At 35.4% G+C, this 19,118-nt stretch overlaps 3 protein-coding genes and 1 pseudogene across 5 annotated transcripts; 3 read left to right on the forward strand and 1 right to left on the reverse strand.

Moving 5' to 3' along the window:
- Positions 1-359: 359 nt before the first annotated feature.
- On the reverse strand, positions 360-4,998 carry LOC18009686 (ABC transporter A family member 11). 3 transcript variants are annotated; one of them, XM_024148580.1, is made up of 14 exons: positions 4,630-4,998; positions 3,870-4,463; positions 3,671-3,766; positions 3,398-3,598; positions 3,010-3,169; positions 2,714-2,937; positions 2,155-2,272; positions 2,001-2,077; positions 1,806-1,895; positions 1,531-1,674; positions 1,149-1,439; positions 980-1,060; positions 722-898; positions 360-646 (listed from the first exon to the last, which is right to left on the reverse strand). In XM_024148580.1, the coding sequence occupies exons 1-14, from the start codon at positions 4,996-4,998 to the stop codon at positions 407-409; spliced, it is 2,862 nt and encodes a 953-aa protein (XP_024004348.1). In that variant the 3' UTR covers positions 360-406. The 3 variants fall into 3 exon arrangements, with proteins under 3 accessions (XP_024004348.1, XP_024004347.1, XP_024004349.1); XM_024148579.1 differs by having other exon boundaries at positions 2,714-2,940; XM_024148581.1 differs by having other exon boundaries at positions 1,531-1,667; positions 1,802-1,895; positions 2,714-2,940.
- A 356-nt stretch (positions 4,999-5,354) lies between these two features.
- On the forward strand, positions 5,355-9,471 carry LOC18009545 (ABC transporter A family member 12). The gene is made up of 14 exons (XM_024148147.1): positions 5,355-5,429; positions 5,524-5,863; positions 6,223-6,302; positions 6,391-6,523; positions 6,624-6,743; positions 6,833-7,201; positions 7,304-7,387; positions 7,479-7,816; positions 7,894-8,094; positions 8,283-8,392; positions 8,480-8,564; positions 8,661-8,789; positions 8,866-8,971; positions 9,083-9,471. Exons 1-14 carry the CDS (start codon positions 5,355-5,357, stop codon positions 9,469-9,471), a joined length of 2,559 nt encoding a protein of 852 aa, XP_024003915.1.
- A 5,149-nt stretch (positions 9,472-14,620) lies between these two features.
- LOC18009722 (glutamyl-tRNA reductase 1, chloroplastic) lies at positions 14,621-17,248 on the forward strand. The gene is made up of 3 exons (XM_006392247.2): positions 14,621-15,028; positions 15,309-15,550; positions 15,798-17,248. The coding sequence occupies exons 1-3, from the start codon at positions 14,773-14,775 to the stop codon at positions 16,917-16,919; spliced, it is 1,620 nt and encodes a 539-aa protein (XP_006392309.1). The 5' UTR covers positions 14,621-14,772; the 3' UTR covers positions 16,920-17,248.
- Positions 17,249-18,228: 980 nt separating this feature from the next.
- On the forward strand, positions 18,229-19,070 carry LOC18009563 (annotated as a pseudogene).
- Positions 19,071-19,118: the final 48 nt, after the last annotated feature.

A 19,118-nucleotide genomic window follows, 5' to 3' on the forward strand; every position in this document is an offset into this window, starting at 1 on the left:
TATTTGGTATGTCTTTAAATCCACTAATTCTTATTGATTTTGAGTTGAAATTGCATAACTAACATGGTATTAGAGTTTAATATGTTGATCTAAGAGTAGAGTGGCCCAAATAGATTTATAAGAGACATCATCTAAAACAAATGTGTTTAGAATCCCATCAAAAGTTAAAATAGACCTAAAGGCTAAAGTAATATATAAAAGACATAAACTAACTATAAGAACATCCTCTTGAATCCTTTTTGATACGTGTAGATCAAGACAGTCGCACTAGATTTGTCACTAAATTTTCTGAAACAACTATACAATACAGTGTGCTTAGTTTTGTCACATTGAACGATAATACAGAACTTAGTGTGAACTTTTAGTACAACTCTAATCTGAATAAAGCAAATAATGATTGTTATATTCATAAATCGATCACGATACCCCGAATAACTTGTGGTAGCCCTTTATGTCGTCCTAATGCATTTGGTGATGGGGGACGTGTCATCGGAACATTCTGTGGGACCCGTATCTCCGATGAGTGTCCCGAGATGCACATCGATCCCGACCCGTCTTGTTGCCAGTACACTTCCACCATTATTCCACTTGGATTCTCTGCGTTTTCTGTGTCTGGGATCCCAACAAATCTTGCTCCCACAGGTATCTGTACATTGGCCGTATAACTTGAATTTCTCAACGCTGCATTTGAATATATATATATATATATATATTAATTTACCTCTAGCGATATGCCTGATGCCAACTCCAGAGTGACCATGGTTCCTTCAGCGGTTGCGCTTTCTAGTTCTGCCCGTCTTGCGATGTTCAGAAACACTTCTTCAAGAGTTGCAAGCCCGAGCTGGATGTCCGAGATTCCAAACTCAGATTCTCTGTTTTGTAGTTCCTCGAAAAACACCTATTCTTGGAGAAACAATGCTGAAAATCAAACATAGATGAAGATCTAAGTGACTATTAGAGATTTCTTGTACATTCTTACCGTCAAAAGTTTCTCTTTGTCGTGGGGGATAACAAAAGTCATGTACGCCTTGTTTTCTTCTGTTGGCTCAACATTCAAATGCTGCAAATAATATTTTCTTTTTTTGGTCAGGCACTGCCTAAAGTGGTCCCTAAAATAAACAAAAAACAAACTTTTTGAGTGTATGTACCTCTTTAAAGAATTTCTTCAATGGCTCGTGCCAAGGTCCATCAGCAATGTTATTGTCCTTTTTTCTTTCAGTGAAGCTAACTGTAGCAACAAAGCCCGTGCCAAAGCGGGATTTTAATCTGATCGAGGTCCCCATGCAGCGGAGCCTGCCCTTAGCCATGATCCCTATTCGATCACTTAAAATATCAGCTTCCTCCATAGAATGCGTAGTCAGTATGATGGCACGGCCTTTCTTTGAATCTTGTATAATGTCCCACACATGTCTCCTCGTGATAGGGTCCATGCCAGTTGTCTACAATTTATGTATAAACACCATCTTTAATCGATTTGTGTGGACAATATATATAAACACATCTTAAAGAGGAACCTAGGAAGCAACATGCCGGTTCATCTAGGAAGACCAGCTTGGGATCACCAATGAGTGCAATTGCAACACTGAGTCGTCGTTTCATTCCACCACTGTAACTTCCTGCTCTAACTTTCGCCGCTCCTGTAAGTTTTACATCTGCAAGTAGCGTCTCTGTAATCTGTATAAGGGAAAGAAAATTGTAACCAGAAATAGAACGGAAAGGTATATTCTTTGCAAGAACTCCACATCAGATACCATTCTTGAAATACATGAATGAAGTAAAATCAAAATTATTGGAGGATGACGTACTGATTTGATTGATGATGGTGGCAACCCTTTGATGCTAGCAAAGAGGTGGAGGTGCTCTTCACTGGACAAAGCATCCCAAAGGATATCAAACTGTTTTTTTTTTTAAAAAAAAAACAAAAAACAGTGATGATGAAATAGATAGCAGAGCAAACAAATCATTGTGTAAGAGGACAATGGAGGACGAATTTAACCTACCTGAGGACACACTCCTATCATTTTACGAATGTTGGAGATACCAACAGAGCTTCTTATGGAATTTCCATAAATTATTGCTGTTCAAGTCAATCAAATAGATCCTGTTAATTGGAATGGTTATAATGTTTAAAAAATAAAGGTGAGAAATTCTTACCATCCCCACCAGTAACTGGATTTATGCCAGTCAAACAACTGATGGTAGTTGTTTTCCCTGCGCCATTTGGTCCGAGAAGGCAAAACAATTGATCTTTGGCGATATTCATCCACAAACCCTAAACATATTGCATGAACTAATTAGCCGAAAAAAAATAAATGGAACTTTTTGTAATCACTTCATGTTAGAAATCACAAGAGACGGTGAGCATTAGGATTTCGCAACAAACTGAACACGGAAGATTATAATTTTTATTTTTTGTTTTGTTTTCCCATTAAGAGTATAGCCACAGATTAAGGATACATTTTCTGTGGCTTTTTTAAACGCGAAAAAACCATTAAAATCCACATAAAACTACGAAAAAAAAACCATGGAACAGCCACAGAAAATTAGCCACAAAGCTATAGCCACATGAAAAAAGATCGTGTTATAACTTTGTTTTACTAATTTTTATCCATCGCTTTTCCATGGTTTTTCTGTTGCTTTTTCATAGAAAATCTGTGGTTAATCCGTGGCTGAGTGCATATCTTTTAGTAGTATCCTTAGCAGAAATAAATACCTTTACAGCATGAAAAGGGGATGTTTTAATGCATTTGCAACATCCAAGCTTTGTTGTTCCAGGATATGTCTTTGAAAGACCATGTATCTGAACAGCGATGTTAGGATCGACTATACCATCCAGTGCTTGTTGTTTAACTAGTGTCTCCTCTTCAAGCACATCTTGGTCCTCTGGCGTTTTATGCTCTACGGGTGGAACCGAACCAATACAGCTACAAATGCTACCTTCTGTAAAGTGTTTTAGTTACATGTTCTAACAATAAGAAAAAGGACAGTTTAGGAGTGGAGGAGAAATACCTTCTACTTTGTTCCCCCCTTTGCCAGTCCAAAAACCAGGTGTTAAAAAGTAGAAGATAGGTTTTCTTACACCCGATGCATTGGGAATAATATTGTCAAAGTAAATGGCCAGAACAAACCAGAAAAGGAATGTCCCAACAAGCCACTGGTAGATAATATTCTGCCAAAATTTGAAAGGTATATATCAGAATGATATCAGAATGATATGTGTCCCACATTGAAACTTTAAGAGATTTTTAGATATACATAAATGTGTGATAATCCTTCACTTTTCACCTAACTTTTGCGTGTGAGTTAGGTCCATACTTACTAGTGTAGTATATTTTTAATGGTTAAATAATAATGGACAAGTAGTATTTCATGAAATTTATTTCGAATGTCCACATACAATTGAGATTACGCAATCTGCCTTGCCCCCTTGACATACTGCTCTTTCACTCCAACTAATTCCAGAGCTACCGGGAGTTGAAGTTGCATCAAGAAGAAGCTTAAGGCCCGCAGAAAAAGTGTTGGGTGGAAAGAGTGACCACATCACCCGGCGAGAAACTGCATAGGCGCTAGAATAAGGGAATCCCGTAGCTGATACAATCTGCAGTTACAATTGTGAGTAGTAAGTAACAAATCACGACCAGTTTCAGCTATAACTGAAAGAGAGCCAAACCTGTGTCATGAAACCAATGAGAAACACAAGGAAACCAACAGTTGTAGCTGAAGATGATTTGCTAATAAAAGATGACAGCACGAATGCCAGGGCAATCTAGAAACACCACAAGTAAGATGCAAAACACACAAAAAAAATTATGTATTTGGATATCTCAGATCGAAAGCAAGAAAAAGTAATTAAGAATGGGGATTTTTACCATGTTAAACTGAAAAAGCAAGAATAGTAGGAAGACAAGAATAAAACTGTTGTTCAAGAAAAAATCAAACTGGAACATGATTCCAAAGAGGACTAAGAAGAGTGAGGAGAGGAAGGTAAGGATTCCTTCCCATATGAGCCATGATAACCAGTAAGCGGTATCAAAAGCTCCCATCATGGTCATTGCCTGCCGAAGTTTTAGCTCTTTCTCGGTAACCAGAGAACCGAGTTGAAGAACAAAACCAAACATGGAGAAAGCAAGAAAGAAGACTGGTCCCATAAGTTTGAGTGCAGAGGTAGCTTCACCTATAGTAGCTGGTCGTGCAAATTCCTTAAATCCAAAACCCCAACCAAAATCTGGATCTCCAATCAAGGACCTAGCTATCTCACGCTCTGCAGCGATTTGAAGAGGAACAAGGAACTTAAACGTTGGGTCTTCAACACGACCGCGTTTTTTCCCGGATGAAGAATTCGTCTGAACTCCATAGCTGATTACTGTAGCATTCCTTTCAACAAAGTGCAAAGCTCCTGGGACTTGCAAAGGATGTGAGAGAAGCCACGAATCTACCTCATCAAGCTCCTTGAACGATTGAACCTGAATATACATTCATTGTAAAACTATTTTTTTTACTTGAATAAATTTTAGATTTAATTTTTTTTAGAAAAGAACCTCAATATCAAAACCGGACACACACATATTGGCTTCTTCGATTTTCAATTCTCAAGAGATGACAAAATAAAAAAATAAAACCTAACCAAACCTTGTTGTTGGGGATTGGTCTCCCTGGATTATTCGCCATGATAGCAGAGACGATGTCAGTCACGCGGCGACTGTGGTTTCCACTCCATACGAAGTCATAGCAAGGAAGCTTCACGAAGAACTTATCCTCACAAGGAAGAATCGGCGGTGAGACAAGAAGCGTGGGATCGGTGACATTCTTGTACGCCATCGAGGATGCGTCGGTGGCCTTCATTGCTTCCTCGATACAGAAGATGACAAGGATGAAGAAAAATGAAGAGAAGAGCTGAATACACGTGGCTCTTTTGTTCCGCCATGAGAGCAACAGATTCTTCCTCAACAACGCCTTCAACTGCTGGTAGAGAAGCGGCAAGCCTCCTTGCAAAACCATTTTTCTTTATTTAAAATTTCTTTTTATGATATTTTAGGGGAGGAAAAGTGCAATATATTTATTTGTTTACATCTCTAATGATAATATAAGCCGAGTGTTGTATACGAACCCTAAATGAATATTACTACTAATAGAAAAACAAAAAAATGAGTTAAAGGACAGGCGGTCTTTTTGTTTCCAATTTTCGAGGGTTGGACTTAACTTCTTTCCCACGTTGAAAAATGAGTGAAATTGGGACCTCATTTCTATTTTTGGGTATTAATTTGGGACCTCGTTTATGTTTGGACACTAATAATAAATCAAAGAGAAAGGGACGAACAAGTAAAACTAGCGAATCTTCATTCTTTCTTCATCAAATGGCGGATTCTAGTCGTCCGGCAAGTTTTTGGACACAGGCCAATGCGTTACTTAGGAAGAACTTAACCTATCAGGTATGTGTATGCCTTGTTCCGTAAGTTTCTGTTTCCTCCCGTCAAATTGAGTAACTTTATGGATGGTTTTGCTGTATAATTCTTCTAAATGTAGAGGAAACACATATGGACGAATGTTCGGCTCATCTTGGTTCCACTCTTCCTCTGCTTGATTCTGCTGGCGATTCAACAAGTGCTCGATGCCCTGACGAAGAGTATCTCTAATTTGGCTAATGAATGTAAAAGTAATGCTGCTAATTTGCCTGGTGATATCTGTCCCATCCCAAACCCTCCGTTGTTGCCTCCGATGTTGCAGGTTCCACAGCCTCAACTCCGCTCTGTTAAGTCCGATTTTCTTTCCTACTCGGACCTCCCCGACAAGTCATGCAGAGTAACAGGAGGATCTTGTCCTGTAACTATACTTATCACTGGCGATAAACAGCCCCTTGGAAGAGGTACATTTAACATTTTGTTACAAACATAACAACATGAATTTTAATTTCCGATAATAGCACAAATGTATAATATTAAAATGGCACAAAACCTTTTTTCAACAAAACCTTTTTTCAAGAAGAAAAATCTAGACATTTAATAAGAAAAAGAGAACCCACACATAATGTTTTAATTTTATTTGTAACTATTTTAAGGTAAACAAGTATTTCCACACAATAATTACTTGTGGAATTTTAATCTTAAAGTACAAGGTTTGGAATAAAAACTAGTTTTGAGCTATTTTAAGATATTTCTATAATTCTCTTTTTTTTTGGTTCGGTTGCTATGAAACTTACCAGCTGCGTGCATGTTTCTCTTCCAGCTTTATCGGCAAATATCTTCCCTACGTCTTTTACGGTTAATTCCTCCGACCTCATGCCTACTTTAGCCAATAATGTCTTGGTATGTATTTAGTTTTAAGGTATATATTTTTGAGTCTACATTCATCTCTTTGTTTTTTCGTTTAACTCAAAGATATGACTTTCTTCAGGGTTCAACAGCAGCAGCAGGCGAAAACAGTTATGCAGATCCAGGGATTTCCTCAGATTTTCCCATCTACAGTATCCAACCTCTGTGTAGTGCAAACTCGACTTGGCCACTCTCGCTCGGAAAAATCCAGACAAGTATTTTGCTTTTAACTTGTTGATGTCAAAAGTAGTATCTTTAGCTTGAGCGATTATAACCCAAGATCTAAGAGGTTTGTGTCTAATAAATATACTCCAGACGTGAAATGTGTTCAAGGATTGTGTCTCTGGCGAAATAACTCTGAAGAGGTCAATAATGAGCTCTTCAAAGGTAGTTGGAGGGGAAACCCTGCTGGGATGACAAATGAGATTGCTGCAGGTTTGAATTTTCAACCATTTTACATATATATATAGCTTCTGCATAGGATCACACTTCACTGTATGTGTCCTCCATTTTCTTTGACTTAGCATATGATCTCATGAGTACGGATAAGAAAAACTTCAATGTGACCATCTGGTATAACTCAACATACAAGGATGATCCTCTAACTGGCAATGTAAAGTTGGTGTATGAGAAACAAGAGCGTCTAAGAATTATAATGAAAATGCATGGCCTGGGCGACGGTCCATATTGGATGATTTCCTATGCCTATTTTCTTACCATATCCATGTTGTATGTTGTTTCATTGGTGATCTTTGGGTCAGTGATAGGACTCAAGTACTTCCGGCTAAATGACTATAGCATCCAGTTCGTTTTCTATTTTGTCTATTTGAATCTGCAAATCGCTCTTGCCTTTCTTGTTTCGTCAATATTCTCAAAGGTTAAGACTGTTACAGGTAATAAATAATAGCATCACAGTGCTTGAATCTGCTCAAGAACATGTCAGTGTTCAAAATCTTAAATGGTCTCTCTATTTATATATTATTTATTAATTGTAGTCGTTGCTTACATCTTGGTGTACGGAACTGGGCTCTTGGGAAGCTTTCTGTTCCAGAAGATGCTTGAAACTCAATCATTCCCGGGTAAAATCAACAACTTAAAAATAACAAATGCTCATCATGTTTATTAATTACTGTTTATTTATTTTAGTATACAATATTTATATGTTTGCAGAAGAATGGATTGTTGCCTTGGAGTTGTATCCTGGCTTTGCTCTATACCGTGGGTTGTATGAGTTCTCGCAATATGCCTCACGGGGAAACGGGATAAAGTGGGAAGATCTCAGCGATAGTGGGATGGGTGAAGTTTTGTGCATCATGTCAATAGAGTGGTTTCTGGTTCTCATCGTGGCCGTATATATCGATCAGGTTTTCTCATCCGGGAAGCACCCTTTATTTTTCTTGAGCAAACCTTTCAAGAAATCTTCTTCCCTACCAAGGAGGCCTACTGTGCAGAGGCTAGATTCTAAAAGAGTCTCCATAGATATCGACAAATTAGATGTCACTCAGGAGGTATGAAAGAAGTCTAAGTTGTATCTATAATTTATGTTTGTTTTGCCATTTCATGTTTATTTTGTTTCAAATATCAGAGGGAGAAAGTTGAGAAACTGAGGAATGAAGGTAGCTCAGGGCATGCAATCGTGTGTGACAACCTGAAGAAGGTGTATCCAGGTAGAGATGGTAACCCGCCAAAACTAGCAGTAAGAGGGTTGTATCTTGACGTGCCTTCAGGAGAATGCTTTGGCATGCTTGGTCCTAATGGTGCCGGCAAAACCTCTTTCATTAATATGGTCAGTTTCGCCAAACAGATTGTTAAATATGGGTTTAACCAATTAGAAATCAGTGGATTCGCCTATATCCGTTATATACAACTTATGTTCCATCTAACTCCCGATTGTGAATATATATTTTATTCTCACATAAAAGTTTCAGAGTGTCAACTTTTACAATCTTGTACTCTACATTTTATTGATGTTAGATGACGGGGCTCCTAAAACCTTCATCAGGAACAGCCTTGGTTCAGGGGTTGGACATATGCAACGACATGAACAAAGTATACACGAGCATGGGCGTATGCCCACAGCACGAGTAACTTCCTCTTCTTACATTTTCTTCCATTACCAAGCAATTAAAGGAACACCACTGTTTTTTCTTATCTCGTTCCCTTGGTTTCAGCCTGCTTTGGGAGACGTTAACAGGCAGGGAACATCTTCTCTTTTACGGTCGACTCAAGAATATCAAGGGCTCTGATCTAACGGAAGTATGTATCTTTATCACCTTGCTATATTTATATGTGTTTTTTTTTTTAATTCCAGAACCCAATGTTAATTTTATGGATACATGATATCATTTCAAGGCCGTGGAAGAATCTCTCAAAAGCGTCAGCCTTTTTGATGGAGGAGTTGCTGACAAACCTGCTGGAAATTACAGCGGAGGTATGAAAAGGCGACTTAGTGTGGCCATATCGCTTATCGGGAACCCTAAGGTACGTACATTCTTGTTAATTGTGTCATTTTTCTCAAGCAGTGATGGCTCAGGTGATTAATTATTCTCTAAAATAGGTGGTTTATTTGGATGAGCCAAGCACAGGACTTGATCCAGCCTCGAGGAAGAACTTATGGAATGTGATTAAGCGTGCAAAACAAAACACTGCGATAATCCTCACAAGTATACATCGAATTACTTTTACATTCTCAACTTACAGTATATGGAATATGATTAAGCGTGTGTCTCCTATATTAGACTTAATCTTAAACTAATTAAGACTAAATTTTTCAGCTCACTCGATGGAAGAAGCAGAATTTCTATGCGATAGACTAGGGATATTTGTGGACGGAGGCTTGCAATGCATAGGAAACTCCAAGGAGCTAAAGAGCAGATACGGTGGATCGTATGTGTTCACGATGACAACATCCTCAAAACATGAGGAAGAGGTTGAGAGATTAGTTGAAACTGTCTCTCCCAACGCCAAAAAGATATATCATCTCGCTGGTACACAGAAATTCGAGCTCCCAAAGCAAGAGGTTAGGATTTCTGAGGTGTTTCGAGCTGTAGAAAAGGCCAAATCCAACTTCACAGTCTTTGCTTGGGGACTCGCCGACACAACTCTCGAAGATGTTTTCATCAAGGTCGCTAGAACTGCTCAAGCCTTCATTTCCTTGTCTTAAAAGCTATTTTCAGTTTAGGGTTTCACTTTTTTGGGTCAAAATTATGTATATATCTTGAAGGCCTGAGGCACACAAACACACTTGTTAATACGTCTTGTGCTATCTATCTATATATATATATATCTATATATATGTATAGTTACGTTCTCAATGTAATACATGTAATTTTTAACATATGTATATGACTCTTCATTTCTCTTTCTCTGGAAGAGCGTGAATAATATAATAGCAAAGAGAACAATTTTCTTTCTCAAAGATTTTGAAAAAATTTCAAATAATACCATCCTCCAAATTTTTCAATGTTATGTTTTTATTTATTCTGTGCTAATTTTAAAAACAAATATTCCGCTATTCCAATGAAAATGTGTTATAGATAGAAAAATAACAACATAAGAGGTGATGAGTTCCTAGAGATGGAAATTGCTTAGAACATGTGCAACGCTAGAGATCCATTTGGGTTTCTTATATATTTTTATAATATTAAACTAGGTTAAGAGATCTATATAAGAAACTCTCATTTTTGTAGGTCCAATGGTAAAAATCCATATAATTTCTTAAAGAATCTTTTTGACACATGTATGCTAGAGAGAGAAAAAAAAACGAAGAACCTGTAAAATGTTGACACCTGTCCGCTAAAAAACGTTTCTTATGTCTCTTAATTAAGAGACATTTCTTAGTTTAAACTATTTTTTATTTAATTTTATTACAAAACGTCTTAAGAAACTGGGTTAAAGACTCTGTTGCACATGCTCTCAGAAAAATGAAGGTATGATACTAGTAAAGAAACTGATTGGTTGATATGATACACATTATTGATTGTATTATACTAGGAATTAATCCGTATAATAATCGGGATTATAATAACTTAAATATTATTTTTAAAATTAATTTCAAAATTTTGGTTTATAAAATTTATCGGTATATATAAGTATGCATTTAACTAACATCACTCAATTAAATCTTTCAAATAGAAATTTAATTTATTGTTGGCTAAAAATTTATAAGATCTTTAACTAATGATATAAGTAATGCAGTTACAGTGGAGTAAGTTTTTTTATTTAACCTATTCACAGCGGACTAAAATATAATTAAAGCTAACCCACACAAAGTTTATAATATTGTAATCATTTGCACATCTTAATAACTGAGTTTTATGATCGCACCGCGAACTATAACAATCAGTTTTATCATGTTTAACTATTTATAAAAGAGTATAATATTTTTCAAACTTAGGTTTGATATATACTTAAAATAAAAATACAACAAATTATATTTAATTAAAAATCATAACATTTAGTAAATTTAGTATACCAACTCTTTTAAAAACTAATAATCTTAGTTGAGAACTTGTTTTTGTAGATATTTAAAAAGTTAGAATCATAATCTGTTCATATCGGACTATTCCATTTACTTAACCCGTTTTGCGCTGGATTAAAATAGAGATATTTACATTCAAAGACACTTTTTACAACTCATATTACAGTAAAAGGTACTTCTTGCTATTAGGTGACTTTTCTTTGTTTTCAAAAATTTTAGGACATTTTTGCCCCTCAGTAAAACGAACACCCTAAAAATTGTCCTCCGTGTTCGTGAGAACGGTGGATGCAAATGAGTGGATACCCGATTACACCCAGATTTTTAAAAACATTAAATTTTTTCCCAATCTGTTTTGTTTTGTATTTTTCTATATTGTGAAAGATTGAAAATAATTTTTTTGTTAGAATGAATCATAATTTTATTTTCTCATTATTTTAAGATCTATTATACTCTAGTTTATTTATTAAACAAGAATTTTTTCAAAAAACATTTATAACAAAAAATTTTAAAAACACAAGTGTAGTTAGATATCCATTCACAAATACGATATGGATGATACATGATGGACATAAAACATGGACATGATAGCGTGGATTAGTTTTAATTGATATTTTCGACGTGAATATACATTTTACATTGTCTACAATATGGACATGATTGTGTGGATATGTTTTCATTGATATATTCGACATGAATATACATTTTACATCGTCTATAATCTATTCACATGATGCATGATGAACATATAACTTGGACATGATTGCGTGGATATGATTTCATTCATATGATTTCATTCATATATTCGACGTGGATATACATTTTACATTGTCAATAACATGGACATGATAATGTGGATATATTATGGACAATGTAAAATGCATATTCATGTCAAATATATGACTGAAAACATATCCACACAATCGTGTCCATGTTATATGTCCATCATGCATCATACACATCATATTTTGTGAATGGATATCTAAGTAGATTCCTGTTTTTTTTTGAATTTTTTATAAGGTTGTTTGAAAAGTTTTTTGTTTGATAAATAAAGTATAGCATAATGGGTCTTAAAACAATGACAAAATAAAATTAGAATTCATTCTAACAAAAAAAATTATTTTATATATTTCACGACACAGAAAAATACAAAACAAAACAGAAAGGGGAAAAATTATTATTTTTAAAATCTGGGGTTAAACCAGTATCTACGAACTCGTATCCACAGTTATTGTGAACACGAGGGGCAATTTTGTATTATTTTGATGTGAAATTTAAAAAGAAGAAAAAAAGTCCCTTCTAACTATTAGAAGTGCTTTTTTTGTAAGAAAAAGTGGAAAAAGTGCCTTTGAGTGTAAATCACTCATTAAAATATAATCTTAAAAATATTAATTTTAATATGCACCATTTAATGATTCTCATTCAACCACGAAGATTTTTTTAAAAAATAAAAATCAATTTTTTCATTTCAATTTTTTGATAAAAATAGTTAAAAAATCATTTATATATATACATATATAAAATTATATTAAAAACAATTTCACCACTTTTTAATATCATATATTTTAATCTTAATTTTTCACATTTTTCAGTTGAGAAAATATTTATTTTTCATATTTTTTAATTGACTATATTATATAATATCAATTAAAATGAAAAATAAAAGAAAATAACTTTTTTATTCAGAAATTAAATAGTACATATACATTATTAAATGAGAAACAAAGACTATTGTTTTCAATAGTTTGAAAGATAATTATATTTTTTCCTATTTTTAATTATCTATCTATACTATTGTTTGTGAGGTCAAAAATCTGATGTGTCATCTCCACGGTGATTGTCCAACGTGTCATTATTATAAAAAATATGTGACGTTTTAATTAGTTCTGATAGGTCGATCGTTAATCGTACGTGTAAATACCCGTGACAATTTTTTCTCGATTATGGGCTAGCGATTTTGTTTATGGACCATTGATATCAAAGTCGGCCCTAGCAACTGATTTTGGTTATGAGCCACCGATATTATAGTTGGTACGAATAAAAACCACAAAATAAAAATAAGAAAAATACGAAGAAGAACTAACCAAAAGATAAAGAATATGAAGAAGAGTAGAACAAAACAAAGAGGAAGAAAAATTAGAAGAGTGAAATGAAATAGAAGTTGTAGACGATGATGAAGAGGAAAAAAAGATAAGGAATAAGAAAATTGACGTTGATGATAAAGAAGAAAGAAAAGAAGAAGAACAAGACCGAAAAAAGAAAAAAAAATCATAATAAAAAAAATTATGACAAGAAAAAAATATTAGAATAAGAAGGGGAAGTGGATGATGAATTTGGAGAAAAACAGAGATATAGAGAAATTGAGTTAAAGTTTTCAGGGACATGTAGAAGCTTCGGAGACATGTAGATGGACATAAAGAGAGTGTGAGGGAGAAATAAAGAGAGATAGAAAGAGAAAGAGAAATGGTAAAGAGAGTTAAACCTTATAGATACATGATATTAAATCCATGTTAGTTTGTATTTTCAGTGTTCTTATTTTTTATATTTAAAATATTTCTTACTTTACATGTAGTTATTTAAATTGTATGATATATACAATTTAGGACGAGAGGGGAAGGAGAGAATGAGAGAGAATTATTGAAAGAGAGAGAGGGAAAGTGAGAATGATAAGAAGGGATGCATGGAGGGGGAAAGAGAGAGAGATAAAGTTTTCAAGTACATGTATTTGTTTGATATAAAAGATGAAGGAAAATAAGAAGAATAAAAGGTCAGAGAGAATGAAGAAGACAAAAACGATGAAGACGAAGTAGAAGATGAGAAAAAGATGTAGAGAAAAAACTTAAAGAATAAGAAGTAAAAAAATAAAAGGAAACAAAAGAAAACTAAGAAGAAGACGTGAGAAAAGAATGAGAAATAAGATAGAAAAAGATGAAAAATATAAGGAAAAAACGATAAAGAATAAAAATTAAAAGATAAATAAGAGGAAAATAAATAATATGAAAAATAATTATGTGGAGAAGTAGAACTTGTTTTTGTCTTAATTCAATTGATTGTAAGTTCAATATACTTATTTAGTAAACATTTTTGTCGTTAATTTTAGATGATGTTTATTTTTTTTGGTTTGCTTCAGTTTATCAAACACCTAGTTATTTGTTATTTATTGGAGAAATATAATAATTTACAAAATAAAATTTATTTTTAAAATACTTACTTAAATAATAATAATAATATAGATAATTTGCATACAATGTATACTAGTTTACTTCTATGCTACAACAGTACTATTAATCAAATATTTTTGGTTTAATCGGTTTAAAAAATTTATAGTCGAACCATATCCCCATCATATAGTTTCTACAAAATGAATATTTATACGGTTATTGTATATTACTCTGGTTTGGTTTTGGTTTTGCGAAATTAGTCACTCCTAGGTGAGACCTCACAAATGTTCAACATTTTGTTTTGATAATGCTCGATACATATGGTTCTCCTAAATTGACATAGATTCCTTCAGATATCCGAATCATTTCCATGCACATATTTTTTTCAATCTATTTCCTCGTTATAAAAATAAGAAAAAATTATTTGATCTCATAGGAGTCACAAGTGTGTTAGAAAATCATTAAATAAATAAAAAGTTGCCGTGGAAGAACAAACGCCACCAAATAAATCGAGTGTGGATAAAACGTGTTCTCCACCCGCCAATCAAATTTTATCAAAATCTCAAAACTCTCATCATTTTCAATACACATCTCTTTTAAGATTTTTATCCAATCATAATCCCCAATTGCGACCCGAACAAGTTTAACCCGACCCAGAATCACCCACCTTCTCCATTTGATTTTTTCAACCCCACTCATATTTTCAACGATCTCCTTCTTCCACATCGCACACCCATCCCTCTCTGTCTCTCTGCTCGATTCCTGATCTCTAGGTTTTGGGTTTTTGTAGACAAAGAGGGAAAAGCGAGATTGAGATTGGGATTCTATGGCGGTTTCGAGTGCCTTCGTTGGTTGCCCAAAGCTCGAAACTTTATTAAATCACCATAATCTGTCTTCCTCTTCTTCGTCTTCTCCTTCGCAGACGCCATTGGGTCTCAATTGTGTTCGTTCTTCTCCGAGGAACAATAGAACCAGGCGTGGTCTGATCCAAAGAGCACGTTGCGAGCTTTCTGCGTCTGATTCTGCGCCCAATGCAGCAAGCATCTCTGCTCTCGAACAACTCAAGAACTCTGCAGCTGATAGTAAGATTTCTTATCCCTTTCTCTCTTTTCTGGGTTTTTGTTGACGCTCTGATTCCAATTTTGTGGATTAGTTTTCTTTGATTCAGAATGTTTTGAATTAGCTACTCAAGTTTGAATCTTTGTGGGTCAAATTTCATTTATCAAGTTTGGATATTTTTGTGGGTTAAAAATTCATTTCTCAAGTTTGAGCCTTTGAATGATGTGAGTGACATTGTAAGTATAGTGAAGCCGGTTTTGTCATTAATTTTGCTGTTCTAACTCTCTTTGTGTGGTTATTCAGGATATACAAAGGAAAGAAGCAGCATTGTGGTGATTGGACTTAGCATTCACACAGCTCCTGTTGAGATGCGTGAGAAGCTTGCTATTCCAGAAGCTGAGTGGCCACGAGCTATTGGAGAATTGTGCGGTTTGAATCATATCGAAGAAGCTGCTGTACTCAGTACCTGTAACCGTATGGAGATATATGTTTTGGCTCTCTCTCAGCACCGTGGCGTTAAAGAAGTGACTGAATGGATGTCAAAGGTGCCTCTTTTACTTTTGTTTTGTGCGTGTGACTAATGCGTTAGAAGACGTTAGAGTGGTCTTTGCTAGCTCAAACCGTCGGAAATTGAAGTTTTTTTGTGGTTGCAAATAAAGAAATAGCGTGTTTAATTGTACGATGTCTACTTAAGATCGATCATAACACCTGTTGTGAGATTTGTATTCAATCTGTTTATATACTATAAGTATTTATCACGGATGTGTTAACAGATCCTGTTTCTTTTCTCAGACGAGTGGGATACCAGTATCAGAGATTTGTCAGCACCGTTTTCTGCTGTACAACAAGGACGCTACGCAGCATATATTCGAAGTCTCAGCTGGTCTCGACTCTCTTGTCCTAGGAGAAGGTCAGATCCTTGCGCAGGTGAAACAAGTCGTAAAAGTTGGTCAAGGAGTGAATGGATTCGGGAGGAATATCAGCGGGCTATTTAAACACGCGATAACCGTTGGGAAGCGTGTCAGAACAGAGACAAACATCGCAGCTGGGGCTGTTTCGGTCAGCTCAGCCGCTGTCGAGCTTGCTCTGATGAAGCTTCCGGAATCTTCACACACATCAGCTAGGATGTTGATCATCGGCGCAGGGAAAATGGGAAAGCTTGTGATAAAGCATTTGGTAGCCAAGGGTTGCACAAGAATGGTGGTGGTCAACAGAAGTGAAGAGAGAGTTATAGCTATCCGTGAGGAGATGCCGGGTGCTGAGATTGTATATCGACCTCTTGATGAGATGCTAGCTTCTGCTGCAGAAGCGGATGTAGTTTTCACCAGCACAGCCTCTGAGACGCCATTGTTCTTCAAGGAGCATGCAGAGAATCTCCCTCCAGCTTGTCCAGAGATTGGAGGAGTGAGGCTTTTTGTTGACATCTCTGTCCCGAGAAATGTCGGGTCTTGTCTCAATGAAGTAGAAACCGCACGGGTTTACAATGTGGACGACCTCAAGGAAGTAGTTGCTGCCAATAAAGAAGACAGGTTGAGGAAAGCAATGGAAGCTCAGACCATAATCGCAGAAGAATCCAACCAGTTTGAAGCATGGAGGGATTCACTGGAGACGGTTCCTACGATCAAGAAACTAAGAGCTTATGCAGAGAGAATCAGAATGGCAGAGCTTGAGAAGTGCTTGTCCAAAATGGGAGATGACCTCAACAAGAAAACGACGAGAGCTGTTGATGACTTAAGCCGAGGTATTGTGAACAGATTCTTGCACGGTCCAATGCAGCATTTGAGGTGTGACGGGAGTGACAGTAGAACGCTGAGCGAGACCCTTGAGAATATGCATGCGTTGAACAGAATGTACGGTCTCGAGAAGGACATTTTGGAGGAGAAGCTCAAGGCGATGACGGGACAACAAAAGTAAAATGGTAAGAAGAAGATGTTCATTCTCTTTTGACAGATAAGATTACATCGAACTAGCTTCCCCGCAAAACCCGAGTAAATTGCATAGATCCTCAAAGTTGGGATCTATATGATTCATTTAATTTGTGTACAAGAGACGGTTTCTTTGGCTAACATTTCTTATCGTCTTAAGTGTAAGTGTTGTGAAGCTAAGCGAGCTTTGTTGCATGTTTTTTGCTTCATAGACTCAAGAGTGTAACGGTATTGATCTAAGTACCGTTACACATTTGTATAATGTATAAAGTATAAACTTTGGTTCATGCGGCATAGAGAAATGTTTTTTTTCGTCTTCTTTAAATAGTGTCTCATCTCTCTAACTATCTTTGGTTTACTTTTTTAGTTTAACGAAATATTTCATCTGCTTATTCTGCTTTTGTTCTTCTGATTGTCAAGAATGTGCCTTTGTCGTGTATCAATTTTGTTCTTCTGTTTTTGATGAAATTTGTATTGGATAATTCTGTTTGATTTCTGTTGTTTTGATTGTCTTTTTGTTCCTTTCTTTCTAGATTTTATCATTAATTTTGAAAGCTGAAGCAGAGTTATCAAAGTGAAGAGCTTGGCAAATACAATGGGAAACATAAAAATGAAAATTATGGGATTTATTATTGTTAACTCCTCGCTTTGAGATGTAACATATCTGAAAAAATGTTACCATGTGAACTATTTAGTCAATTGAATCAACATGAGTTGGTACTAAATGCAACAAAAAAGTTTAGCCAATACTCCATGAGTCAGATCGGTTCATGTGATACAGGGTGAACCTTTTTGATGCATATTTTACTACTAAGATAGTACCACCACATTGTAGTTTCGATTATTTGAATATAACACATGGTAACATATTCAACATTATATTTAACAACGATTAGTAATAGCATCTGATTTTTTTTTTAAATGAGAAACCAATTAATGAATAATATGAAAGAAAAAAAATGTAAGCACCAATCAAATATTTGATATTTGGTGATTTTGACAGTGACTTTTTGATAAATACATATATAGCCTTACAATGTGAAGATAAACTTCACAGCTAACACCTGTCGTAACCAATAAACTAATAGTTATCTTGTAGCATGCCATGAAGCATTAGCTAATTAATATAATTAATTAAAAATCTCTACTAATTCAATACTTAACATTTCTAGTTAAGTTAGCCAGCAAAGACACAACAAATCATGTGGACCCTTTCACTACTATATATAAACATTTGATTTTACCATAAACAAAACATAACCATAGAAAACAAAAAAAAAAAATCATTCAATATCGTCATGGGGAAGAAGAAGTTAAACCTAGCTTACATTTCCGATGGCACGGTGAGAAAAGCATCATTCAAGCATAGGAAGAAAGGATTGATGAAGAAACTCGATCAGCTCAAGACTATTTGCAATGTTGATGCATGTGCAGTCATTTACGATCCATTCAACTCAAATCCAGAGGTATGGCCATCAAACTCAGGGGTGGTTAACGTAATCAAGAAGTTTGAAATGTTGACAGAGATGGAGAAGACATGTAGATCGGTGAATCAGGAAGGATTTCTCAGTCGAGAAATCGCAAAAGTCAAGAAGAAGAGTCAAAAACTTGCTCAGGAAAACAAGGAGGGTTACATGAGGGAGCTCATGTTCGGGTTTCTTGGTGGGAACATGGAAGGTTTGTGTATGCAAGACAATGATCGTCATGGCTTGTGTAGTTATATTGATCAATATCTCATCATCACAAAAACGTAACACTAAACAATCCGCATTTTGAAATCGGTGAATCTTCTTCAATGGCTATGGCACCAACCCTTATGACCGCGGTCATGGCACCACCGGCTGTGGCTGAAAACCAGAGACTAGGGCATGATAATTCTCTTGCAAGTAACCAAGAAGTATATACTCCGGTTATGAATCAGGTTTGTGTTTGTGATCAACAAAAAATCTATGTATTTAAAATCATGATTAGTATTAGCAAACAATGTTGTTATTCGATTGTGTCTCAGGATGAATTTTACGATCCATATCAGAATCAGCAACAAGGATCCGTTGAAGAAATTATGAAACTTGGTGAGCACACAGGTTTCCCTTGGATGGAAGACTACCATACCCAACTAGGAATGTTATGTTTCCTTTAATCCTTTGTTTTGACAAATGTTTTTACTTTCAGATTCAGTGACAAATCT

Source organism: Eutrema salsugineum, unplaced genomic scaffold, assembly GCF_000478725.1.
Source record: "Eutrema salsugineum unplaced genomic scaffold, Eutsalg1_0 scaffold_8, whole genome shotgun sequence".
NCBI classification, from domain to species: Eukaryota; Viridiplantae; Streptophyta; class Magnoliopsida; order Brassicales; family Brassicaceae; genus Eutrema; species Eutrema salsugineum.

What these genes read in the sequence shown, in the direction of transcription:
- LOC18009686 (XM_024148579.1), bottom strand. Translation starts at nt 4,998, where the DNA reads ATGGTTTTGCAAGGAGGCTTGCCGCTTCTCTACCAGCAGTTGAAGGCG. An exon ending in TCATTGGTTTCATGACACAG is followed by an intron (nt 3,599 to 3,670) that starts GTTTGGCTCTCT and finishes TTGTAACTGCAG; the next exon opens with ATTGTATCAGCTACGGGATT. An exon ending in CCCCTTTTCATGCTGTAAAG is followed by an intron (nt 2,273 to 2,713) that starts GTATTTATTTCT and finishes CAATATGTTTAG; the next exon opens with GGTTTGTGGATGAATATCGC.
- LOC18009545 (XM_024148147.1), top strand. Translation starts at nt 5,355, where the DNA reads ATGGCGGATTCTAGTCGTCCGGCAAGTTTTTGGACACAGGCCAATGCG. An exon ending in AAAGGTTAAGACTGTTACAG is followed by an intron (nt 7,202 to 7,303) that starts GTAATAAATAAT and finishes TATTAATTGTAG; the next exon opens with TCGTTGCTTACATCTTGGTG. An exon ending in TGAAACTCAATCATTCCCGG is followed by an intron (nt 7,388 to 7,478) that starts GTAAAATCAACA and finishes ATATGTTTGCAG; the next exon opens with AAGAATGGATTGTTGCCTTG.
- LOC18009722 (XM_006392247.2), top strand. Translation starts at nt 14,773, where the DNA reads ATGGCGGTTTCGAGTGCCTTCGTTGGTTGCCCAAAGCTCGAAACTTTA. An exon ending in CAAGAACTCTGCAGCTGATA is followed by an intron (nt 15,029 to 15,308) that starts GTAAGATTTCTT and finishes GTGGTTATTCAG; the next exon opens with GATATACAAAGGAAAGAAGC. An exon ending in TGACTGAATGGATGTCAAAG is followed by an intron (nt 15,551 to 15,797) that starts GTGCCTCTTTTA and finishes TTCTTTTCTCAG; the next exon opens with ACGAGTGGGATACCAGTATC.